At 38.1% G+C, this 26445-nt stretch overlaps 1 protein-coding gene across 4 annotated transcripts in view; it reads right to left on the reverse strand.

Annotated features, from left to right (window-relative positions):
* Positions 1-26445, reverse strand: part of XRCC5 (X-ray repair cross complementing 5) — a 75436-nt gene that overhangs the window by 19995 nt on the left and 28996 nt on the right. The window contains exons 17-22 of one of the 4 annotated variants that reach the window (XR_010623059.1): positions 23037-23146; positions 22390-22486; positions 20372-20439; positions 15860-15931; positions 14957-15067; positions 10195-10330 (exon numbers count right to left, since the gene is read on the reverse strand). Coding sequence is in view for 2 of the 4 variants with exons in the window: in XM_065750474.1 (XP_065606546.1) it covers positions 15053-15067; positions 15860-15931; positions 20372-20439; positions 22390-22486; positions 23037-23146 (362 nt within the window). In the remaining 2 variants the exon portion in view is untranslated. Of the gene's footprint in view, positions 1-10194; positions 10331-14760; positions 15068-15859; positions 15932-18516; positions 18661-20371; positions 20440-22389; positions 22487-23036; positions 23147-26445 lie in introns of those variants that run through there. The other 3 variants (XR_010623058.1, XM_065750474.1, XM_065750473.1) reach the window with 3 other exon arrangements.

Raw genomic sequence — 26445 nt, forward strand, 5'->3', positions numbered from 1 at the left:
AGACTCAGCACTGAGCTGGAACCTGAGGAACCAGACACAATTGTGGAGACCAGGAACAAAGGCAGCTGACAAGGAACAGAAGCAGCAGCTAATCAAAGAGCAAAAAATGTTTCCAACCAATTGTAGAGAAAACTGGCACAACCAGCAGAGGAGAGGAAATAGTGCTTTTCAGTCTTTGTCTGCACTGGACATCAATCTTGCAAAATAAGCCCAGCTGGAACACAATGATATTTAGAGGCAGCACCATGAAAGACCACCTTCTTTTGCAGCAAACAGTGCGAGAGGACAACAGACCACCTTCAGAGCCAGCACAGTTCAAACGTGTAGCCTGCAGCCCTTGAACTACAAGGTGCTGCTTTCTCAGAGAGATGCCAGAAGAGAAAAAAAAATCATATTTCCTTCCATTTTTATCCTACTTATGCATTGTTAAGCAGCTCTTGCATATCACATCAGTCACAATTGAAGAACTAAAGCTTCTTCATACCACAGATTCAAGACAATGAATAATAACAATTACCAGCAGTGGTTAGCTAATACGACCATAATACAACAATCCCACTGCCTGCCAGTCATTTGCAGGCATCAGCACATTGACGCACGACAGCTGCTCTTACTAAACACTGCCTCATTTCTGAGGACACAAGGAGAATCCTCTTTGCAGCAGCACCCTCAGCTGAATGCAAAGGAGGTTGCAACTTCCCATCCTGGAATGGGACAGGAAAGTGTGAGTTTAGAGATGTTAAGCTCAGCAGACATTAGGTATATCATGGCATACCTGCTTTATGTGTTACTGTTGTTCTTTAGTTCAGCAATTGGAAAAAAAAACAACACAAATTCTCATGCAAAAGAGTAAATGGGTATCTATGAAGAGGACAACAGAAAGGGTTTACTTACAGTACGCCTTTTTTAAATGGCAGAAGCTGGCTCTCATATTACTGCAAAAATGCTTGCTAAGGAAAGGAACTTCTAACATGCAAGTTAATAAACAAAAGACCAATGTTCCAGCTATGTGACAATACGAAACTAGTCCAGGAAAAAAAATGGACATGAAAGGGTGGCAATAGGAAGGCACTCTCTACCAGATAAAATGGACTCTTTGTCTCCAAATAAACAAAGGAGAGTGTGAGACAGATGCCACACACGTAACCTAGATTTCCCAGGAGAAGAATGGAAGAGAAATTAGGACAGAGCAGATGTTCCAGAAATTAAAATTTTCAGGAGTAACCCAAACAGAGAAGGAGCTGTTATTGCTCAGGTGAGCTCCAGCTGCCTCAAGGTACAACTACATCATGCAGTACAGAAGCATGTGGATGTGCCTTGTGCACCTCAAAAAAGCCCTATGAGGTTGGAGTCATGTAAGCACTGGGCTCCCAGAGCCCAAAGGCCAAGAGCTCATGTTCTGCCAGTCCATTTTTAGGAAGCAGATAAGAAGGCATGTCTCTGCAGATCATTTGATGACAGATACATACAGACATGTGCATCCACTGCAGAGTGAATCCATCATTCAACCTACGATTCGGGTCAGGTTTTCTGACTCCACCTGAGACTCAGCTGAAGACCACTCAAAGAAACCAATCCAAACCAAGGATGGGGAGTAGAAAGGTGTGTCTGCTATCACACACTTCTGCTTTCTAACCTTTCCAGTTACCACATATTCAACTCATGTTACTCTCCAGAAATCCCTTCCCTGTTGTCAACAGAACACATTTCAGGAAGGGACTTGAGAAACTATTCTTCAAGGGCAGGATATTTTTGTTGAGTTTCAAGTTTACGTCCATTTTCCACAAAGACTTTTAATGTTAAATACATAGCTCCCTCTCTCAAAAAAGAAAAAAAATTAGAAGTACAAATCAAGAAAACAGCATTAAATTCTTCCATGATGCTGGAAGACAAACTATTGATCCAAACTTCCTGCCATTTTTGGTCGTTACAAGGAAACAAGGGGATGTGGATATAACTTAATAGTTAACTTGATAAGTTATAAGATTTTTTTTCTTATCACTATCAATTCAGGACCACAGAATCATATGATCGTTTGAGTTGGAAGGTCCAACTCGACTGAATCATAGAATCATCTGAAAATATGCACCAATGTTATTTTTCTCTCCACTGCATAGATCATGTGCTACAGAAGTTCCTGGCATAATGTGACATACTGCAGAACAAGTGTCACATTGAATTAACAATTCTCTACTACACTTCTGTCCTGCTCTTTCACAAACAGACACGTAGTAGAAGTGTAACCAAAACCACATATTGCTTTCTAACTCTTATTTTATAGGTCACTGAACACCTTCCATAGTATTATTGTCATGGATTGTAAAGAAAATCACTAATTAGACTAGCACATTAGACAATCATTAATTACAATCTTAGTTCTCAATGTCAGGAGAGTCTCTCATTTGTATCTTTATAAGCTGTGAAAGGAGGAAAGACCTATCTTTGGGGGAAAAGAGAAAAACAGCTGTTCCCTGACATTGCGCAGTCTGAGTTGGCTAACCAGCTACTGCAGTGTCTTATTTTTGTCAGAGTCTAATGCATGCATCTGGATGTTTAGATGAACGGATTTTTAACCAGCAGAATACACAAACTAAGCATCTCTTAGCTCAAATCAATGAAACTGTATTGATAGGCAAAGTAGCAAAAATAAAATCAAAACAACGCTTATGTCTCCTAACGTCTAAATCTTGGTCTGAGATCTGCATTCACAGATGAAGTCTAAAAGTAGTTTTACTTGTCTCAAAATGAACATTCAGTTCAGTTGATAACAACTCAGACAAAAACACTATCAGGTTTGAGGAAATTAGATCTTGCATTTTTACAGTCAACTCTGACTTGAACAGACTTTCCCCCTACCACTCTATACAGCGCATCTTTTAATACTTGCCTTTCCAAAAGGAATTAATATTCCTTTCCCACACCTGTCCAACCTATGTAGGTAAGATAACATACCACATTTCTGTAGCTCATTCAGAGGTGGCTTCTGAGCCACTATATCCCTTCTGAAATTCACTGAAGCACAGAACGGAGAGGTATAGCTGCCCAAGAAAGTGTGTAAAGAAATGCCAAAGATACCAAAGGACTCCAATCAGCAGGCTGCACTCAAACAAGAAAGCACTGAAAAGAAGGAACATTAAGGATCAGAGTCAATGCTTTACAACTAATAAGAGAACCTACCTTGAACAAAAATTAGATGCTTTCTCTTTCTCCGTTGATTGCTAAGAGGAAAAGCTGCCCTTTCAAGAGATTGCATTAGCTGCTACCAGTCCACACCATTGCTTTATCTTAGTCAACATACCTGAAGCACCTGAGAGTTGCCTTCTTCCATGTTCAAATATGCAAGGAAAAGTGTGTGCAGAGCTGCAGGTCGGTAGCATGAGAACTAACAGTTGGATTGTATGTTCTGACTTCTCCCAGGCCCCTTAGCTCCTTTGGCTAATAATGCACTTCCCATAAAACCATCCATAGCACTGATCTGAAGGCTTCAGGATGTCTAAAAATCCGTCCATCTCCTCAGTATTTTGATCTGAACTGTCAGAGCCCAGAATCTACTCCCTCCAGTTCTGCTGCCTTTGATTCTTGAAATTATGCATCCTAGAGCAAAGCACTTAACTGCACATTACAAATCTCAAATTGAGAGCCCAAGGGCTCCTACCAGACCGCCAAAAAGCGCAGCGAGACCACCAAAGAAATATTTCCATTTGAAAACAGGTTGTGTAGAAATCGAACACTGCCTGCAAAGGGGATCAAATATGAAAGGTGTTACTACAAACATGTGTGCCTGGAATCAACACTTCTCTAGCAACATCAACTGTCTCTCATGGTTGCACCCTTTATTTAACCAGAGAGGCAGCAAGAGATGCCTACTTTTGATGTGCATTTTGTTAAAGAATATGCTATGCCATCCCCACAAGAAGATGAGATGGTAGAAAAGTGGGCTTATATTAGGCTCAGTATCATTAGATTAGAGAGCTATTATGGGTTGGAATGTGACAGATAACAGGAGAATGCTAGTCTCAATGCAGGCACATTTTGAACTCACAGACACACATTCTGCTACCAGGAACAGAAAGGGTATTTTTGGAGTCACTCGGGATCTGCCTTGTAGCATGTCTTGTCACCCTTCTTCTTCACCCTCCTACACTTTCTCTACCTTTCCTCCAAACTTGCAGTGTAAAGTTTGGGTTTTTGTACTGTTTGAATCTGTAACAGCACAAGACTTTCCAGTTACCTCCTCCTGCAGCTTCCTAGTGACAAACCAGTACTGAAAAGAATTTGCCAGGAGGGCAAAGCCTGCTACCAAGCACCATTACCATGAAGAAAGGGTTCCAGTTTCTCTCTAAAGCTTTTGGTCTCAAAAGCTGACTTGGGTGACACCCTTTCCTTCTTCCTGCTGATCTACAGATCAATATGAACCTCTTTATTGATCTAATTATGGCTGCAGGGGGCTTTTCACAACTCAAGTGCATTTGTCTCTGTGATGTTAATACAATCAGGCACAAAGATCACTTCATTACAAGATCATCTATGCTTGATCTTATTTGAGCTATAAAAAAACCCCACTCCTTTGTTGTACAAAACCGTACACAGAAAGCAAAGAGCTGGATGACTGCAGCTAGCCTGAAGAGCAGAACTCAGCTCCCATGAGCAGCTGGAAGAGGAGCTGTCACTCAGTAAACACAACACTCCCACCACGACTGGGATGGAGCCACAGACACTGCACTCCAAGCCCCTGTATGCCTTCTTGTAAGCCTTCAGCTCACCACTGCATTGGCAATGCTTAAGCACTAGCTGAAGACACCAGGACATGGTTTAGCAGTCATGGTGGTGACAGGATGGCAGTTGGACTAGGTGATCTTTGTAGTCTTTTTCAACCTTAATACTTCCCAACACATATCCTTTCTGAAATGATTGTGTGAAATGCACAGTCAGACACTGTCCTCAGAGCAAAAGGGGCTCTTTTCTAAATAGCTGGTGGCTCGGAGAGGATGCTGTCTGCAAAGGAGGCTAAGAATGCTCCAGTAAATGCAGCTCCAGGTCTGTACTTAAAGTCACCTGAAAAACGTGGCTCCCAACTTGTCACCCAGGGGCTGTTACGCTTACATAAAAGAGGACATCTTCAGCAGTAAAGACTGAGAGTCCACAATAACAGCCAAAAGGAATTAAGCAGAGGAAGGATTTGAACTGGAGACTCCAGCATAGTCAGAAAAGGCTTTAACCTCTTGGCTAGGGGAGGCATTACAGGGATAAAGGAGTAGCACAACCAGCCTGTCTTCATTAGTTTGTTTTCAGATCTACTATACTTTTGCAGACATCATCTGAGGACATCCATCCCTCAGGCCTGTGAGCAAAGAACACTTTCTTTGTGAATTCTGCAAAGAAAGCAATGCACCCTTGGGACGTGGATGGCAAAGTATGCACACAGGCACAGCACACAGCCTTTGCTACTGTGTCCCAGTCTGAAAGGGACATCTACAGAATACTCCAGAGAAACCATCTTGCCCTGTCAACACTATATTTTTAACAATACTGACCTATTTATGTGGCTATTACCTCTCTGTGTTACAATTCATCCAGATGAAACATAGGGAGAACAACTTAACCTTCTTTTGAAAACCTCAGGATGAAAGCAAGCCATTACAGTGCTTTCTGTACCATTAAGTTTATTAATAAATATAGAGAAAACTCTGAAATGTTTTAAACCAATTCTTGCACCTGAACATGTTAGAAATGAAGCAGCACAGGAAAACCCAGAACCTTGGTTCATCACTCATAGAAATTTCTGAAAATAAATTAGATGTGCACACTTGATACCAGAAGTACTTACATAGCAAGGTATTCTCACTTGATCAGCCAGCATGGCATTCAGGAGCGAGAGATCTTGAGAAAATCCTGGGAGAGCTAACTGAAGTTCAATGGACTGATAGAAGGTTTACAATGTAGAGTAGTTGCACAACAGGAACGAGATGAAAAGCTATAATGGAGCATAGTGGTACTAAAGACAATAAAAATATCAAGATCTTGACCATACAGCACTGGAAAGTAAAAGAGAGCAAAGCTTGATGGAGGGAGAGCAGCACATTGCTTCTTGTGAGGTCACCTCCCCCAAAACCACCACACTTTTGCTTCCTGCTGATAGCAAGGCAGTGATGTTTAAACCATGAGTATCCACACTTTCATAGACCACTCACTGCTTCTTACCCCAAATCACCTCAGCAAACCTCAGCCAGGTCCTATCCTACGTGAGGAAGAACAGTACAAACACCAAACAAAAAGATCTCTCTTACCATACAGGACTTGCCACCGCTTTGATTTTTATATGGGCATATTCCACCAAGCACTTGCTCTGCCATTCATTCCACCTGATCTCTTTCAGCAACTTTACTAGAGGGCTAATGCTACCTATCCCCAAAGAGCGAGGGTTGGAGGAGCTCTGCATTCTCAAACACACACGTGCAGAAAGAGCACGACGGCTACTGGCCTCATGTGCTGATCGTAACAGACACGTAGCAGGCACATGGCAACGGTAAGGGAAGAAAGAGAATACATTAGAGACTCCCAGTCCACCTCTGACAGTATGGAGTGATGGTACTTTCCTGTCTTTTCACATTAAAGCCTGGAGCTGTCCAAACACCAACCAGCGAAGGCACTCACTCAACACATTGTCTTTCCCTTCAAATATCCTCCAGCTGAAGGGGTAGCTTTGTTGCTTGTTCCCTGTGTAAGAGGCTAAATCTGTGAGCACATTTTGTGCCCAAAGGTCTGCTGAACTTGAGACAAGTGAGCCTGCCTCTCCTGAGCTCTGTTAGTAAATATAAAATATGCATTTGCTGCCTGGGTACTAACAGTCAGTTGGTCAGCAGTGAGCCCATTAAGGGCCTGAGGGCACAAATGAGAAATAAAATCATACATTAACAGTATGGCACCTCAAAAATAACTCACTGTTTCTTATCTTTAAATTATAGCAGCATGCAAAGAGAATGATGGGGTATAACTCATCTGCTCAGCATTTTAGAAATCGATTTTTGAGATGCTAGTTTTTCGTTCTGTGCTGCTACTGAACTGTGTGCTTCTATAGGAACACCTGAGCTGTGCACCTGCCTCTACATGATCACCATCATCACAGAGGCAACCTTTCCAAAGGAAATTAAAAGGAATCAGACCCTGGGTTGTCAGTAAGTTTCCATCCTGATGAACTAAGAAAGAACATCAGCATTCTGATAAAGCACCTGCTGTATTTTTGTCTTGTGAAGGCCGTACAAGCAAGGACAACCACATGGGGGACAGCATGACATTAGCATCATGACAAAACACTTTGGCTTTCCTCAATATTGGCCCCCAACCCCAGATCCCCACACTTGCATACACACTGGCCAGCTACACCTTTCAAAGCTTCTACAGTAATGCAGGCAGAAGTGATGAACTTGCTTTGAATTAGCCAAGTGAAAATACAAGAGAACTGACCTGTCTGGTCCAGCACAACTGCTCATGAAAAGGTGGATGTAGTACAGAAACTGTGTAGCTCTGTGTTGTCACTTCTCTGCAAAATGCCCTCCATAAGCAATCCAGGCTGAGTAATCATTATCAAAAGCATCCCATTAAGGGACTGCAGCTCTAGGACACACGGATGTAATCTACAAATGGCTAATGCACATTAATTTGTTTATACATTACAAGTATTGACATGCTCCATGCATAGTAGCTACAACTCTCTGTTATTAAGCAGTATTTTAAGTCAGTGACACACAGCTAAATCCAGACAGCCATGCAAAGGCCAGGAAATAATGTATTTTTTTTCACCTACAGTACTGTGCTCCTTAGGGCCTCCATTGGAGTGCATTCATTTAAATGAACCCTAAGGGAATATACTTGCTTGTACAATTTGCTCACATACTATAGTAAGCATTATGACATCATCTCTTCACATTTTCAGCAGTTAAACTGAAGACAAAGACAACTTCCTTTGAGAACTCAACATATGCTTCTTCACGTAGCTGTGACATTGTCTTTACCACACAGAGCATCTCAGGAACTGGGTACTGTTCTTCCATACAGAACTAGATTCTGCAAAGTAACCTTTCCACAAAGAATTGACAGCTGTTCAGAGGGTCAAGTTGGTCCTGCTTTCCAGCACACCCTCACGCTGTTATACATACGCAATGATCGAGTTCTCTTAATTTCCAGTGGTCCCCTTGAACATGGCAGGACTGATACGTAACAAGTCACAGACTGTAGGAAATGCTACAAGTTTTTCTCTTAGGACTGGCTTTTTCTCATGCTCTCCATCCCACTGCAGTTCTGATATCTGTGTCATCATCAGCATTGTGCTAATGGGGATTAACACAATCTCACTTGTAAACCTTGAGGGGCAAGTCACTCAAATGCTAAAGCCCCTATTGCTCCCATCTCCAGAGGACTGCAGAGAAAGCTCTCCCGGACAAGCTACAACCCAATTACACTATATTGTCTTTCTGGGCTAACCCTATTCCTTCTACAATGATTTTGTCACTGCCTGAAGGGAACTTTGTAACAATTTGCATTTTTAAGTAGGTCAGTGTGCGTCCGGGAGAAGAGTAAGTGGATGTTCATTGCGTAGAACAGCTCATTCTTTCTGGATTGTGAAAGAGATATAAAAAGTATATTCTTTCAGATAATAAGCCTTGAAACCTCATTTGTTTCCCATCCTTGCTTTCCAAAGTTACTAAGTGTAATAATCGATCGTTATTTCTCAATAATACCTCGGTCTTGTCTCTTTAATGCCTGCCTCTCATATGTTCCTTCTGCTTGTAAGACACTTACTGGAATTCCCTCTGCTCCACTTCTCTAGACTAATGATCACGTTCTCCTTCCATGCTCTCAGGAAGCATCACAGTATCTAGTTATTTGTTTGTTGGTCTTCATTTATTCTCCCACACACACACACCTCTTTCTCCATTAACCTTTTGCACTTAAATATCCTCTCAATACGAAGACTTCTCTCAGCCCAAGTCTCTCAAAACTCTTTGAACTACATTCTCTAGGAGACAGCATTAACAAACAAACCTCCTCATTTGCAAATGGAAGATAATCAAGAGGGTGAATAAGTGGCCCCAAATGGGTCTGGGGGAGAGCTAGGATTAAAATCCTGATGCTGCTGTCCTCAACAAGTGAGCCAGAAGATTCTCCCCCTTACCTCCTTATGAAATCGATGAAATTTTTTTTACTGAAACTAACGGACAGAAAATGTGTTTCCTTATTCTTCAAAGATTCCATCTGTCACATACATTGTGTGCAGTAAACTCCTTTGTGCCCCAAACAGCCCAACCACTAGAACTCATTCTGTTTCAAATCATCCCTTTTGATCTATAATTTAATAGATGCACAGGCTCCTCAGAATCAAAGTTTTAAAAAACCCAAGCAACTCAGTGATACGTATGGTCCTTGCAAGAGTAAACCTCATCAAGTTTTCTTGTTTGCTAGAAAATACTGAAGACTGAAACCTTCCCAGCTCTGTTCATGCTTGTCTCTAAAGGTAATGTTACCATCAGACAAGAACATGGAGTAACAATGGCTTAATAATCTATAGAACACTTATACTTCTGGTATTTCAAATGGTAGAACACAAGCCAGCAATTCATGAATCATGCAATTTCCACATCACCAAAAAAATCTTTCCTTCCCAAAAATCTTTGCCACCTTTATTCCTCCTCAGATAGAAGAATATGTCTGCTGGCTGTTATAGTTGATAAATTTCCAAACAAGAAAATAACGTGAAGAAGCAAGCCTAGATTCCAGAGGATGATCTGAATGTTGAAGATGGTAATTATGTAGGATTCACATGTGGTGTGTTAAGGCACAACAGGGAAAAGCTTTTGGCCAGCTCCTACATGTTGAGACCCTAACCCTAATCGGGCTTTCCATAATGACCTGCTTGATACCAAGTAAAAAACTTTCTTCCCTTCACTACAGTACATAAAATGCCCCTAAGCATCCTGATATAGCTGTGCTAATTCATGGGAAAAGCCAACACAATGCAGAGGGCTATATGCTGCTTCTTCACGTTGTACAAGTACCTCACACCATGGAGAGAAAATATTTGACTACTTGCGCTAGTAGGCTTGAGAAGGGATTCTCACACACCCAAATCATATACAACTCCAACAAGCAAGTTCTTTCAGCTACTTTACTTTAAATTTACCTAGCATTATTTCTCATCCACACACTTCAGGCAAAAATACCTGCATCACAGTTGGTCTCCTCAGGGGCTTATGTAGAAAACTTTTCTAGCTATACTGCATCCTGGAGATATTTCTGCTTTCTGTTGCATCTTGAAACCTGTAATATTCATTTCCTTTTGAAGGAAAAGAAAATGACAGTTGTTAGTTGTTACTGTCCATCAAATTAGGAAGAAAGTGTTAAGACAGGAGGATTTAGTAAATAGAAACAAGAAAAGTCCATTGGTTTGATAAATCAAAAACAACACCGTATGTATTTCTATGATCACCCTACCAATTCTACCACAGACTTCTACAACTGTCCACCATATGAGTCTATATAGCTGATGTGGTGTTCACAGATGGGTCACAAAAATTAGTACAAAAGAAAATGTACACATGACCAAATTTAAGTGTTATTCCAATTACTCATTTCCTAACAGCAAAAAGTCATTATTTTATCTGCTATAGAACAGATGTCCTTAGGTTACCAGGACTGGAGCTATTCCTTTCATTTTCTCAAGCTACCTGTTTGTCAGCGTGACTCTGAGCACAAAGCCCAGCCCATCTCTACATTGAGCAACATATCACAGGAAAGACTCTCTATTAAAAACAGAGACTCTTTCTGACTGCTCTTCTGGGAGTACTTTAGGATGCTGGTAGAGAAGTTTTTGAGAGTCAGTAGCTGAGAATTGTACAGTGACACACCAGCAGAAATAGAATGTTTCACTGTCTTATTTATGTTGGCTTCACAAAGTTATTGGGAAGCAGCAGCAGATTAACTTCTGCCCAACTTAAATCACTGATTTAAAATAAATGCTGAAAAAAAGTAGCAAGATGAATGAAGCAACTATTTTAAGGCATTTTAGCTCAGAGATGCACTAAATTTATGCATTTCTATAAAAACAAGAGAAAGGGACAGGTTTTCTAACTCTTCTTTAGAGCTCTTATTTTCACAAATTTAAGTTTTTTTCCAAAGCTGTAAAACACAGGGATAAGGGCAGGGAGAATAACTATATTTTCAACTTCAGAATTTGCTACTTAGAAAAGTATAGCTGAGCTTTAACATAAGATATACTCCAAAGTTTCCTAAGTTTCCGGAGCCTGCATACACTGGCATAGAGCTTCTCTCAGAGCAGCTTGGCAGTAAGTTTAGCTCACACAAGGGATAACTGTCTTCCAAATAGCGCACAGAAATGCTACATATGTAAACTCCACAGCTGAAAAGACAAGCAGCCTCTTGAATGAAGACACCAGGGCAAAGGAATCAAAGCTGAAAGCCTGGTGGAAGTAAGTCTTCCTCTCTCATAAAGAAACAAATAAAATTAACTGTTTACTACCTCTCATAGAAAAACAAACAAACAAAACAAACAAACAAAAACATTGCCTCTAAGCACAACGGGAACATCCACTGGTATATTTGTTAACAAAATACAGTCCAGCACTTCTCCAGTCTTCCACAGGCAACTGTGAATTTCCTTCCTAATAATCTAATTCCAAAAAACCTGTCCAACATCAAACAGATTCTGCCAAAACCAAAGCATCACAGAAGTTATCAAGAGGAAAATCTACCCTGGCACAGTAGAATGAGATCTCTTCACATCATAAGTGCTTCAATAGCACGTGTCATACTTTTATGCCACACTGTACGGACAGATAAAGCCTTACTTCTCTACCTCTCTAGGCAGGCTGATACTATACTGTTGGCCTGACAATGCATTTCAAGCCAATACAGTCTTAGAGGAATAAGTCTGCAAACGTGGAACAGTTTAGAAATTACCTTCCATTGCTCCTGTGACATTTTCACAACTGTCTTCTGTACAAAATGGATTTCTGAGCACTGATTGAAAGGAGTAAGACTTGAAAACTGCATTATCAAATCTGCAGACCCAATATCTCAATTACAGAGTAAACTGCAGCAAAAGTAATTTAGCCTGGTTGCGTACAGATTAACATCCTACTCCAGTGCACTGTCACTCCCCAAAACACTATCTTGGTCATTCTGTAAAGCACTTACAGGTCCACACTGCACCCCCAGTTCTATCCCATAAGAGGTACATTCCCATATATCACTTCCTGGTATATCTCTGGATGCTTTCTACCATCCGAAATCCACCCATCTTTTCCAGTCCAAGTTCTTCATCAAACCAGAGAAAAGGACAACAGCAGCTGCCAGCCAGGCAACATATGATATTTGCTGATGCAACATGATGATTAGCCTGCTGACTGATCATTTCAGCTTCAAGACCAGAAAACAGGGAATAGAGCCTCTCCCTTTCATTTCTTCACAATAGCAACTTTCATAAAAACCTTCTAGTACACAATGCTGAAATCACTGCTTCTCCAAAGATAAATGTCCAATGAGTCAAAAAAATATTATAGAAGTAGATTAATAGAAAGACACAGACAACACATTAGCAAGCTTTGACTGCTTGGCAAGAAAAGGTTAATCAAGGTTGTTGTCCCACGTTGCTAGCACCAGAAGAGCTTTCCACAAAAGCACCCTTTCAAGGAAAAAAAATAAAAATCCGTGACATAAAACAAAATCACAACCATTAGTCTTTCTTGTAGGTGCTTTTTTGTTTAAAAAACACCTTGATAATCCCTTCAACAGGGAATGTTACACCGTTGGCAAGAAAAGAAAATTGCATGATGTATTATACATGTTTTACTTTTGAAGTAGACAGCTAACTGCTTTATTGTCTTCCAAGTCTGGTCAGTACTGCAATTCAGAGTGAACATCTTCAGTATAAATAGTAACTACATCAGATTTCATAACTGAAAAGGTGAGCACAAACTAAATGAAATAGCTTTTCCAGTCATTTGATAAGAATCTGAAAATTGATTCTCCAGCAAAGAAAAGGTATAAAATGAGGGTGCTATCTAGTAAAATCTAAGATATATCTTAAGCTTCTGATGACTAATGGCCAGAAGGCTGGGCAGAAAGACAGACATTTAGCTTGCCCTCCGAGAATTCACTTTAAGATATCTATGAGTCATAAATACCTATTGTCCTCTTCAGTCCTATCAACTCTATACTGAGTGTGAGTGTGCTTTATAGAGGTATTGAGACATAGGAAATACTGTGTGCAATCCTAAATGTTTATTGCTTGACAGAAGCAATACACACTAAAACTGTGGCCAACTGGTTCAAAACAAATGGAAAGCCCCAATTCTTATTTTGATTTGCAAAGTAATTATATATCCTGTTTGGTCTTGATTAAAACTTACCATCTCTGCAAAACCATAAATATTATTTCACTGAGAGTTCATGAAGGTGTGTTTGCATTGTATGCTCAGGGAAGGGCTTTTTGATAGTCCCTCCTAAGTACTACATAGGTTGTGAATCATCTAACTTTAGCAAGCATAGTTCCAAAGAAAACAAAAGCTACCCATTAAATCTTTTATTAATCAAAACAATTAAGAAAATGTTATTAAAAAAAAGCCAGTGTTACACTCAATAAATTGGTCAATTTACAATTCAGAAGAATACCTTCATGTAACGTAAATGCTCTAAAGGCCTACAAATTTTACCTATTCCCAGCCACCTGCACTCTGGAAACCTCTTCAAAGGCTGCATCAGTCAAGACAGGACAAAAGAGGAAAAAGCAGGTTTCTGTGTAGAGAGGTGTGGGAAAAAGCAACTGCTGCTTCCCACACAGGAGCTGTACAGCATAGATATTCCCCAGTTATTCTTCAGCACAGCTGAAGATATTCTTCTTTTATTCTTTTTTATGATATTATTACCATTTTGCACAGTGTGTTTAAACACAATAACAAAAGAACAGCTCTTGTTAAATGAATCTGGCTGTAACAAATAAGGATCAGTGAAGGAGTCATCAGTGCCTCATCAGATCTGTAAATGAAATTAAGCACCTTTCTGAGCAGTATCTGACTACTTTAGACTCCTTTGCATAGACAGTAGTCCATTTTTGTTATCAATGTTAACGATCATCAGTTATTTGTCATAGGTATCAGTGTACAGCTCCCATGGATTCCTTCACTCTGCATTAGCAGTGTAACAGGGATATAAAGGCATCCATTCAGCAGCAGCAGAAATAACTACAGTAACCATACTAGTTAGAAGTATTAAAACAAACACAATAGAAGTCCCAGCACACGAAAGAGGACAACTTATAAGAGAGAGAAATTTTCAGGAAATGAACTCTGCTGTTGAGGTGACAGAAAGGAGAACCTGCAGCACAGGAAGATGACTATCACTGCTGATTTCGGTACAGTGCAGCAAAATCAGCACACTTGGTTTTGCTGAGTGCTGTAGATTCTATTGTTTATTTCAATCGATTGCTATGTGACTCCCTGGCCTATAATGATAGTTTTTGGGGATTTTTTCTATTTTTTCCCCCCCTCCAGGGAAAAGCATGAAAATACATCCTTTTTTCTTCTGTAACGTCCATAATGCTATAGAGCTACAACTATTAAAAATTCTACATTAGCTGGCAACCTCACTGTGACATTCCTAACTTCTTTCTCAGGAAATCCAAGAAGAATTTCAGGTGTCAATATAGGCTGTCATTAACTTTAGTGGCTTTCAGTTGAGAGTAGGATCAAGGAAAAAATAAAAAAAAGAGATCCCTTAAAGATATAATTACTTCACAAATACTTTCAATCTTCTGCTCTAGTTTTGAAAAGTCAAATTACATTTATACCAACTGGAAATAGCTCTAGGACTTCTGCTCTCATTCAAGAAAATAAAGATGATATACTGTCTTCTCACTAGCATCCCCATTTGTATCTCATCTTACACAGGAAGATCTCTTCCAAAACTTGGTAGGCACAGTCACCACACAGGAATATCTCTTCCAAATCTCGGTAGGCACAGTCAACCATACATCACTTGATCACATCATGTCCAGCTGAAACAGAAACAAGAGATTTAGAAGAAGCACTGAATTAAAGTTATTTCTTATCTGTCTTTAGTGCTTAAAAAATAAAGCAAATTCAGAAATCCTTGTATAACATAAGTAGACCTCATACCTGAGTTCTAATGTATTATTAGAATTTAATACTAAGCTGTTGTAAAGTATAAAAACAAATATTAAATCCCATTTTTCAGATATGCGCAATTCATAGATTAAAAAAATATAGACCAAAAGTAGAAATCTGCCTGCTGTTAAAACTTTACTAGAACCATCTACACAATCAGTTTAAGTCTTGGAGACAGATTTGTAATGAATCAACTTGTAAAAAAGAAAAAGAAATCCTAAAATATTTATTAAAAATCTCTTGAAATCCTTGAAGCAACCCTGTATAAGAGAAAGTTGATTGAGAAAATTAAAATGTCTTTTAAATGACTTCTAATTTTCAACATAGGTACCTATTCTAGATCTACAAGCTTTGTTAAATCCTACTGTAGTAAATTTGTCACAAGAGTCTCCTACAGTGACTTTTTTGAAAAATACACAAGAGAATAAGTCTAATTTACATAAACACACGTTAGTACACAACAGGCTATTTGCCTTCATGACATTTCACATCTGGTTGTGCTTACAACAGAAGCTAAGTAATTTCACATGGCTCATCCTAGACTCAGTTCCTCAGGTGTTTTCTAAGCCATGCACTATATCTACTGCTTTAAGAAGCTCTCTAATTTCAGTTTTCAGATAAAATTGAGTTCTAAAGCCACATCCTGTCTTTACAGTACTCACCAAATCATCAACATCACCACCTTCATCTGTGGCAGGCAAACTTTCATTTTTCTTCTCTTCTGGAGTCAAGAACTGAAAATACAACAGTACAATACTTATGCTACTGACAAAACTCAGATCCTTAACATTAAATGAACAGAATATTAATACTAGCACATTAAAACTGATTCACTTGTAATTAAAAATCATGAATCAAATTCATTCTGGTTTCCATCTTCTGACGGCAACCACTTTTCCCTTTTCATCTGTTTTTGGCCACTGTCATCCAGGGGACCCTGGGCTAGACTGAAATGCTGTCCATGTGAGTACAGCCAATACTGTTCTTCTAAAAATGTAACTGTAAAAGTAATGTGATAGGTGGTTACAAACTGCCACCGGACCAAAAAAAAAATCCTCCATATCAATACATATGTATGTTGACCAAAATCTTGTTTAGTAAAAATCTTCAGCATGACATAGTAGTTCTGCGTGGAATTTGGTAGAAGTTTCCCATTTAATTCAATGAACATTTAACAAATGAACAAAGACAGGAATTTGAAAAAAACACACTCAAACATGCAAGATGGTTAGAAAGCTGGCCTTCAAAAATAGAACATTCATTATGTAAAATTCTACTGCAATAGCTGCTCATACCAACTCGCCATATGCCCTCCACATAAAGCATGGCGTCCTTAAACAGAAGATAGTATCTGAATAAGTTAGCTTTATAACTACTGAAATCAAACAGAGACAATGTCAGGAGTATAACCACCTACAAATTATTTTCTCAACCTAATATAGCGGGAAAAAGAAGTATTTCATTGATAATAATAGAAAAAATGAAAACATATGAGTTTTAGTTCCAAATTCTAACAATATGGAAACTACTAAACTTCTGGAGAGAAAATATTATTTAACAGGCAATAAATATCTGTTAGGAGTTTAGGTGACCTTTTTTCTGCTTACAGTTGACTTCTGATAGCAAACTAATGCTTTTCTGAGGCTCTCAACTTACACAACCATGCAGGTCATGTAAAAGGCCATGCAATCGCTATCGGAGTGCTACCTATCTCCAAGATAATAACCTGCACTGCAGGAAGCCTAAACATTATTTTACTTAAGATATTCTGATCCTTCTCTAGAACAACAGTGGCATCTTCAAACAATGGGTAAACACCAAGAAGTTTCATGCTGTATTCTCCTACCATATCAAGAAGTGATCTTATGGATTAATGAATGAACCTATGAACCTATGAATGTCTGAGGTTACAACTTTAAATCACTGAAAATGGCACTCCTATTTTCTGTACTAGGTAGAACATCAGTAAGCTGATTTTGTAGGAAAGTACCAAATATCCAACATGATGAAAAGCAAATATACTGTGATTGGTTAACATCACTGAGAAAGGATGCAGGCAGCCTCTGCCTAGCTGTCTCAACAGCCAAAGGTCAAACATTTTTTACATTCTGAAGAGCAACATTGAAGAGCAATGTAGAAAACCCACTCCACAGACAGCATTTGTGTTTTACCATGTTAAGATCAACTTTGACTTCGAAATGTTGTAGATGCAAAAAACTAAGGTGACAGCAGAACAAATCAGAATTTCAAGATGTTGCACACTTGTCTATCCTTTTTGCTGAAAAAGCTCTCGATCCAGTAGTAACACAAAGCACATAATATAAAACTAAAAGCTAATGATACTATCAGTTCTGAAAGGCTTTTTTGTGCCAGATCAAATTTTCTTTTATGCAGGTAAGAGTTGAATATTTTACAACACTAGCACATTTTTTTAAGCTTTCAAAATTAGCTTTCCAGCACTGAATTAGTTAGAAAATGCTGAAAACTAAAGAAATGTAGGATGGACTTCTGCAGTGAACTGCAACCTGAAGTTTCCATCAAATTCCAAACACTCAATTATTTTTTCCTAAACCTGTTTGCATTTATGAAAAAGCAAATTACATATAATAGTTGTGCTGAAATCCATTATCTTCCCCAAAGCAAGCAGTACAAGTACTCGGCATTCCTGTTCTTTTAGACTACCATTCTTATACTCAAGCATCTCTAATACAGGAGAAAAAAAAAACAGCACCAAAGCAAAGACACCTACATGAAACCATTCTTTCCTCAGTGATAGGAAGAAAAAAAGTATGCATGGATAACCTAGCTCAGACAAAAAGAAAAAGAAGCTTGTACATGTTACCTCTCTAACAAACTGAGATACAAATCTTCCTTTCCCCTTCACAGAGCAATTCTATAAACTTGGAATCTTATAACCAAGACAGTCCTGAAAATGCAAATAATGAGTGAACTGCACATAAGAGAAAAGGCTTCTGTGCCACACAGAACCACAAGACCAGCCAATCCTTTGACCTATGAACTTGCAATTATGACCACATGACCTATTATGGAGGTGAAGAAAACCTGTATTGCACTGCTTGCTATTTTAAAAGACCCAGCATAACCCATCAGTGAAGGGCATCACTTTCATTATAGAAAACAAATTGATTTTTTTGCAATGTATTATAAATTGAGGAAAATGCTGGTCTAGCACACCAAAGGAAAGATGCAGCACAGCTCAACTGTACCAATAAAGACTAGATTTTGTATCAGCCCCATAAGCTCAGGACAAAATTTTAGCCTCTGCAGATCCTACTCCAACAATACAGTCGCTCAGTTTCTTCTGTAAAAAGTCATGCAAACTTGACAGTGGCAACTCCACAAATCAGGGTTCTGGTTTTGGATGTGGAGAGTGGTGAGGTTATCTAGTGTGCAACTGGGACTGCCAGCAGCATAGTTACCAGAGAGATGCAACTCATTTATCCTGAAATGCAAGGTTAACTGTCACATGAGTGAACTCTTGTGCTCTCAGCAGCCCAGAGCTGATTCCACACAGTCTTTGTTATTCCCCTCGTTACAGCTGTCACAAGACCTTCAATCAATCACAAAAGAACTTCTTCCTTTATTGCAAAACCTGGCTGACTGCAAGATGATGGTAAAAAGAAAAGTCACTCTTAAGTCAGTCTACAAACGTTTTGTAGCTCCATCTTATTCTATAAATCTCCTCCTTGCTACCTTTCATAATTTCTGCTTCATCCCTGCACAATGTTCCTTCACTGCCAAAAGCTCATAGTTAAGAGAACGGTGAACTTTAAGATCTTAATGGCTACTAGAAATTTCCCTAAGGAACAGAGACTCATTTATGCAGCTTTATCACATTTTGAATGCGAATGCAAGTTCTGGACTAAAAAGTGAAGTTGTCAAGAAACAAATTGTCCTATGAAGCTTCCAAATAAATTCATAGCATTTGGAATTTATAACATTTTATATTCATTAAAACCACAGTTAGGGAAAAAAAGATTGCTCTATACATTTATGGGTGATGAGAAACAACCAGTAGGTCCCTTCATGCTCACAATACAGCACTTGTACTTTGTACATGGGCTTAGCTTTTTTGGGCTCTTGGGAGCTTGCTTATATTTTCATTTTCATAACACTTCTGTGCCTTCTTACCTTGAGATTAATTGTTACAGATTAAAAAAAGCAGTTCCTAAAATATAAACTTTTACCTACAAATTAATTAATCTACAGAGAACACACTTCAATCTCCTTCTGGTTATTGTTCATGTAAGGTCTGGAAGTTAAAAAAAATCAATGTGGCATCTTGCAGAGAAGCAGCTTTGCTGAAAAGTACTTAGTGATTCTAGGTACAGGTTTACCTTGAGGGATCTGTAATACAAAGACCTTCTTTCTTCTAAACTATTTAAAGTTATGGTGCTCAGCCTGACACAAGGCTACCCTTATCTTCTTTTTCTCTATGCACAAATACAACTTTTGACAGCAAATCTGAATTCTGCCTTCTTTCAAACAGAAGGCATCATTCTGCCTTTTATAATTAACTCCTTTTGTAACTGTATCATCCTTCATTCATCCCAGCAAACAGTTATTACAGTGCTTTATTTATGTAGAAAGAATACCTGCAAATACTTTTTTTTTTTTCTCTGAAAATAGGTGATATAATCACTGACAATAACATCAGCATAATCTATGATGTCCATCACTTCACAAGACTGGCATGAAGTAGAAATTACTGATTTAGCTAATTTCCACTATATATGCAGTGATAACTTTATACTGCTAGTTAGTAAAGCCTTCAGTGAAAAAAAAACATGCTGATTTTTGAACTGGCATGTTAACAATGAGATCACAGTTCTTTTTATGAGGTTCAAATAGCAATCTTGAACATACAATTTATTGCTAAACTGAGTTCCTGAATTTCCTGTTCTTTTTAGAGAATATCTTCAGATAATTATGTCAATATATGGTACTTTCTAAAGACTAATTAAGACATACTGGTGTAGTACAAACTAGGGCATTACTATTGCTGGGGACTCAGGCAATATTAACTCTAAGGCAAAAGATCACAATCATTCCTTATATATATTATTTCATTTACATAAAGATTTACATATAAGTAATCTTCTGCTCCACAGCAAGGAATCTATACAAATAAATGCTCATTAAAACCATGATACCTTTTCAGCTTCTTCACTAGTCACAGAACTTCCCTCTGCTTCATCTTTAGTGATCAAAGAAATTCTGTCTAAAAAAAAAAAAAAAGATAAAAAGATAAAAATATCACAAGAAGGCTTCCCAAAAACACACCAAATTCCAACTCTGGCATGTGTCATCATCATCACCAAAAATAAAAAAAATGCTCAATGGAAAATATGACTCAAATAAATGAGTCAAATACAATTTAAAAATAAACTAATGAGAATATTCATAAGCTTTTGGAAGCATTCATTTAGGGAACTGTTAATATTATGACAATCAAACTAATGAGACACTGAAATCACAGATGAAATGCTGAAAACCTATCAGAAATTACCCTTTTAATCATTCTCAGCATGCACTTCAGTCCTTAATAGCCTTAGAAATATTACTCTTACCATACAAATATGGATGCTGTAGTTCTACGGAATGATTATCAGTGTTGATTCTGCATTTACAGGATTCACTATATCTTTGCATCTGCATAACCATCTTATGTAGTGACACTACTCCTCCCCACTCCTAGCCCCAAGAAAATTATACAAAAAATCCAACCACTACCTCTCAATTACTTTTCCCTGCCTGCTCATCACTTGGCTATGTGAAAGCTTGTGCCTAAATAATTTGTGGGTATGCGAGGAAGGGAGGTGCAGGCTCAGGAAGGTTCCAGCAGCAACACAATTTTAATGGTACCTTAATATCTCCTAAAAATCACTGATACATTAACTTGCATTCCTCCTCTTTTGATGACTGCTCATGACAAGGCCCAATGCTACATCTGGTAGAACAGGGGGCATAGGTCATGACAAAAGAAGCAGGGAAAACAGGACTTCTGTGTTTGGTAGCAACAACTGAAAAGCTGTTCCAGCTACCCAGCAGGTTGATCTAGTCAGAATGTGCATAAGCACCATGATTTTATCATCTTCTCAGAAGATAAAGATGATATTTTAATACAAAATTTACTGTTTGCATTTATAAATGATTCTTTTCAGAAACACAGTCCAGTTTGTTGAAAACCATGGTTTGAATCAACTAAAAATATAAAAACAGCACTCTAGCATGGCTACAGAAGATCTAAGTTTCCTACTTCCAAAGAGTTCTTTTGGTTGTTTTTTTTTTTTTTAATAAATCTTCTGAGAACCCCCCCTACGTTACTACTATATAATAATCCTTGAGAGTTGCCTGTGTTTCTGCTTTGGATTACTAAACACATTCCCATCCTATATTTTTAAAAGTTTGGGTAAAGCAGGCATTACACTGTTTAGTTTGGAATCCTCCATTTTGAAAGTGCTATATAAAAGCATATAATTGCCTTCTATAGCAGCCACCTTACACAGCTGGGTATTTAACAGATTTCCCTCCCTCTGGTTCCAATTAAAAAAGAAGAGTATGATGTAAAATATGTTTTTTATAAGCAACTATGTTTCAGACTTGTGAAAACGTTCCTCTATCACCTGTGTAAATCTGGAGCTCTTCTGGCATTGCACTTCCTTCACCTCCCTGTTTAATCTCAGGCAGATATCATAGTACCACATATTCTGTTCTTCAGGTTACTTAAATACAAAATCATCACTGACATATTTCAATGCTAGACATGCCTTTTTGAGGCTTAATTTGGAAATATCTTTGTAAGCTGCATGAGTTTTTTCGTTTATTTCATAATTCATGTGAAATTGTACCTTCTTCTCCTTACCCTGTAACATTTAATTTGTCTCTTCTCTTACACAATTCATTTAGCTTTTCATCAAGACCTAGCAAGGCATTATTAAATATTACTGGTTTGAAACTATCAAGGCAAAAAAAGAAAGTTACACGATGTGAAAGAAAAGGATTTTTTTGGTGGTGGTAGTATGTTTTCTTCATTGTTTTTTGAGGTTTTTTTTCCTTAATCTTTTACATAGGTTGCAGGAATTATGTGCATCAAAATGCTGCTCGGTGTCCCATTGCTAACGTTAGGTTTTATCTTACATAATGGATAAAAAGTTAAATGGAATCATACCTTGTACTACAGTATCCCAGAAATCAGCTAAGGTTTTATCTTCCACCTTTGACTTCAAGGCCTGCAGAAAATCATTAAAGCACCGTACCTTGGATAGCTGAAAGAAATAAGAGCAATGATTACAGGGAAATATTAAATTAGCTGCAAGCTTAATTCTTCATAAAGTCATCTAAAATGGTGAAAAGAAAAGTAATTACATATTTTGACAGTATTAAAACCAAGAGTTCTAAGAAAAGGTGAGGTACAAAAACAAAATTTAGAAAAAAAATTACAGAGACTTTCTTGGAACTATCTTCAAGAAGAAATCTGCAGAATAGCTTATTTTTCTCTTATGAATATCAAGTCACAGGCTTTGTGCTTTTATGTTTAAAAGAATAAAACCAACAATAGTAACACCACAGAATCATAGAATAGCTTGAGTTTGAAAGCATATTAAAAGACCATCTAGTTCTAACCCCCAAAGAATCTACTTTTTCAACTAAGAGTAACAAAACACAAAACGGAAAGGTATTTCTAAACCTTTCCAACTGTATGAGATTCAAATCTATTACATCTAATTTTCCTGTAGCAACAAAATGCTATGTTATCAATATAGGGAACAGGCCCATCATGTCTTCAGTTTAGAAGTTTTCACATATTACAATTACCTTCACAGCCTCCTCTCTGAATACTCTAATACAATTGATCCCTTTGATGTAGTACTGTGAACTTCTGTTTTCCAGAAACTGATCAATGCGGTTTATCAGCTGCTGACTCACTGAAAAACAAGGAGAAATAAATAAGCAAACCAAAATATCCATATTTTCAAGGGGAAAAAAAAAAAAACCTATAGATCTGTTTCTCTGTTCCACCTTGACATGCATCAAAAGAGTTAATCATACATCACTGCCTCAAATCACTCAATTTGATAATTGAGTATAAAATAATTGTTGGTAACTTACAATCTCTCTGAAAGAGCAAGGTATACTAGGAAGATATTCAAGCGTGGCTAAGGCAAAAGTCTAAACCTGAAAGCCAAGAAAAAAAGCACAGGAGTAACTTTTTTTTTTTTTTTTTTTTTTTAGAAAATATGGCTAGAATGTTTGAGATTTAAAGCTGAGGTATTCTACAACTCTAAAAAGAACAACCTACTAACACCCTTTGAAATACATGCTTCCTTCAACGAAAGAGTTAAATTTATAGTGAAGATGTAATAATGTCGAAACAATAGCTGTAGGGTGATCACAGTTGAAAGACCACCTTGTTATTGACATTAGAGTGGATATTGCCTCAGCTTGATGATTTTTCTACATGTCAGTGCTGCTCGTGATCATGGAGACAAATACTATGAACTGGTAATGCCTAAAAGAAAAAGGCAGAGGCAAAATGGGACTCTGCAAACGCAAATAAACTCTCTCGGATTTTAATCCTTCATTTTGTGTTTAATTACAGGTAAGGAACTGCTTAATTTTGCTTTCTGGCAGACACTTAAGCCTGGGAAAACATGTCCTTGCAGCTATTTCAGCTGATGAAACATCAATGAAAATCATCTGCTACGATGATGGGAAATGACAGGAAAAGACAAGGATAAGCACACACACTGAGAAGACATCATATAAGCACGGCTTCCATTCTGCTTACAATCAGCATAAGTACTAGTTGTTATTTCTATGGTCTTTAACATGCTTAACTGAACTAAAGCTGAAAGAAGAGTGAAACAGGAAGCGCTTGATACTCCCCCACCAGCTTTTGGCTTCATTGAGTTTCAAGAAAAGGAGGTGGTCCCGTCCAACAGCAGCTAGCACACAAGAATGTATGCTAGTGCCACTGCTCCAGAGGTTATTCAGCTCACTATTTATATTACTGGTAGCTGACAAGCTAAACTGAAGTCTCACTACTTAAGCCTTCTCAAGTTAAGTCAGTCCATTCTTTTCATGGTTAACAATTTTCTCATTAAATGTTCTAATTTCTTACCAACTGAATTAATAAAAGCAAGTCCTGCTGGTATTTTCAGTGGTGGTGGTGTTTTGGTTTTGTTGTTGTTTTTTTAAACACTGCCTTTTCACTGATGTGTTAAATTAAAACCCCAGGCAGTACAAAGGTGCAATAAAAGTCTTCATTGTCAGAATGATTCTAGCACACTGCTCGGAATTATCACATACTATATTTATTTTACTTCTTTTTTCCCCATTTGATTGCCCTAGCAAGCATCAGAACAACATTTTCTCTTGCTAATGACTGTAAATTCACTCTCCTTGAAATCTGTTTCCAAATCTGAAATAAATAAAGCCCTTCCCTGTGTTAATAGGCAAGAAAGTATCATAATTAGGCAGAAAACAAGTTACATGCAACAATATATGAAGTCAAGATTCTTTTCATGTCTTGAAATATCTTGGCTAAAATTGAGTATGTCCACTGGGTCTCCATTAAATGACAGATCAATGAGTGATGAATTTAAAATAGATAAAGTGTCTTCCGTCCCCTGAAGTAATTTGACAGTCTAATCAGAATGCAGACAATACCAGAAACAGCAAAAAAGGATTATAACTGGAAGTATAATCCACAGAAAGTGGACTCCATACACTTCGAAGGTCTGATAATTTTGTTTCCTCCTTTTCTCTGCTACCCATCATCTGCCTTGCCAGGAACGGGAGTATTTGGTTTTGAATGCTGCAAAAAGAAGACCTGTCTGTGTTTGCAAAAACACAAGCTCTGCAAGAAGATCCGGCTCATTTACGTACAAGTAGCTCCAGTCAAATCTGAAGTTTTGAAGAAAAGGTCCTACTGAGATGAACTGATAGTCTGTTCAGAACACTACCATGTCACCTTTTTTCTCCTCCCACAGCCCTCTACACCCCCCCCCTTTCACATCTATGGAAACGAACTGACGAATTTCTGTATTTTGCCTATGCTGAGAATTCCAACACTCCTAATCAACATCTCATTCTACAGATCATCTCAAGAAATGCTGATCTCCTGTTTCCTCCTTCTACCGTATCTGATTGGTTATGCGACAAATAGAGCAATTACAGACTGGAGAACTACAAGTAAAAATGTTCCAATAGAAGATCCCATCCCCACTGGCATTGAGGTGCATTTCCTACTCTAAAATACATTCATCAGTGCTGCTACTTCTTGTAAAATGTGTCATGAGCAATTATATTCACTTGTTATCTCTGAATAGTTACAGTCCAAAAGTGTAGTTATATTTTCCTGTTTGTTCAGTTCAGTCCTTGTCTTGAGTACTATGCCAAACAGATGACAGTTTAATAATAGTTGAGATTGTCTCACAGGCCAAGTTCAATTCCTTGTAGATAATTTTTTACCCTGAAAAAATATTAAAAATGCAGCATCTTCTATAAACAAATGACTCCTATTATTAGCAATCTTTTGACTTTTCCAGTGGCAGTGATAGTGAGTTATATTAACGGACAGCACTTAAAGCAAGAGTCACAGCCAAATCAGTTCAACTACTGACAATGGATTTTAAATTGCTGTTCTGTGAGAATGATCTTTTTGTAACTGATAAGAAGGAACAGAATCTAAACTCAGCCCTATTTTTAAGGACATCCTTTATCAAGTCAAGAAATAAGAATTTTATCAAGAATTACTAAACTACACTGGTGTGCTACGAGGTGCTGCAGTTTTGAAACGCCTTCTCCAAATGGCCATTAACAGTGAGTATGGCTCAGAATGATCTAAGTCTGGAGGACATCTGATTCAAATCCCATTCAAATCAAGATCATGGTGAAACAGGTGGTTTAGTGCACTAAGCATTTTACTTTCAAGAAGCTCAAAAGACAGAGTCTCGAAGTTCTCTGGGCCACTCTTTCTATGTTTGGCTACCATCACTGTAATTTCTTTCCCTCATAATATCTAACTCAAATTCTGTTTGTTGTGTCTGACCCAATCACTGTGCTCTTCAAAAGAACCTGGTTTCATCTTCTCTGTAAAGTAGAGACACAGAAAACTTCAAAGTGATTTTTTTATATTCAAGTATCTGGTTTGCAAATATTATTCTAATGATTGAATAATTTTTACCAAACCAGTCATTGCATTTGGCCTACGAAGAAAGAG

This window comes from Cyrtonyx montezumae, unplaced genomic scaffold (assembly GCF_038088225.1).
Source record: "Cyrtonyx montezumae isolate F1298 unplaced genomic scaffold, pur_monq_1.0 scaffold_7, whole genome shotgun sequence".
In the NCBI taxonomy this organism is placed as follows: domain Eukaryota; kingdom Metazoa; phylum Chordata; class Aves; order Galliformes; family Odontophoridae; genus Cyrtonyx; species Cyrtonyx montezumae.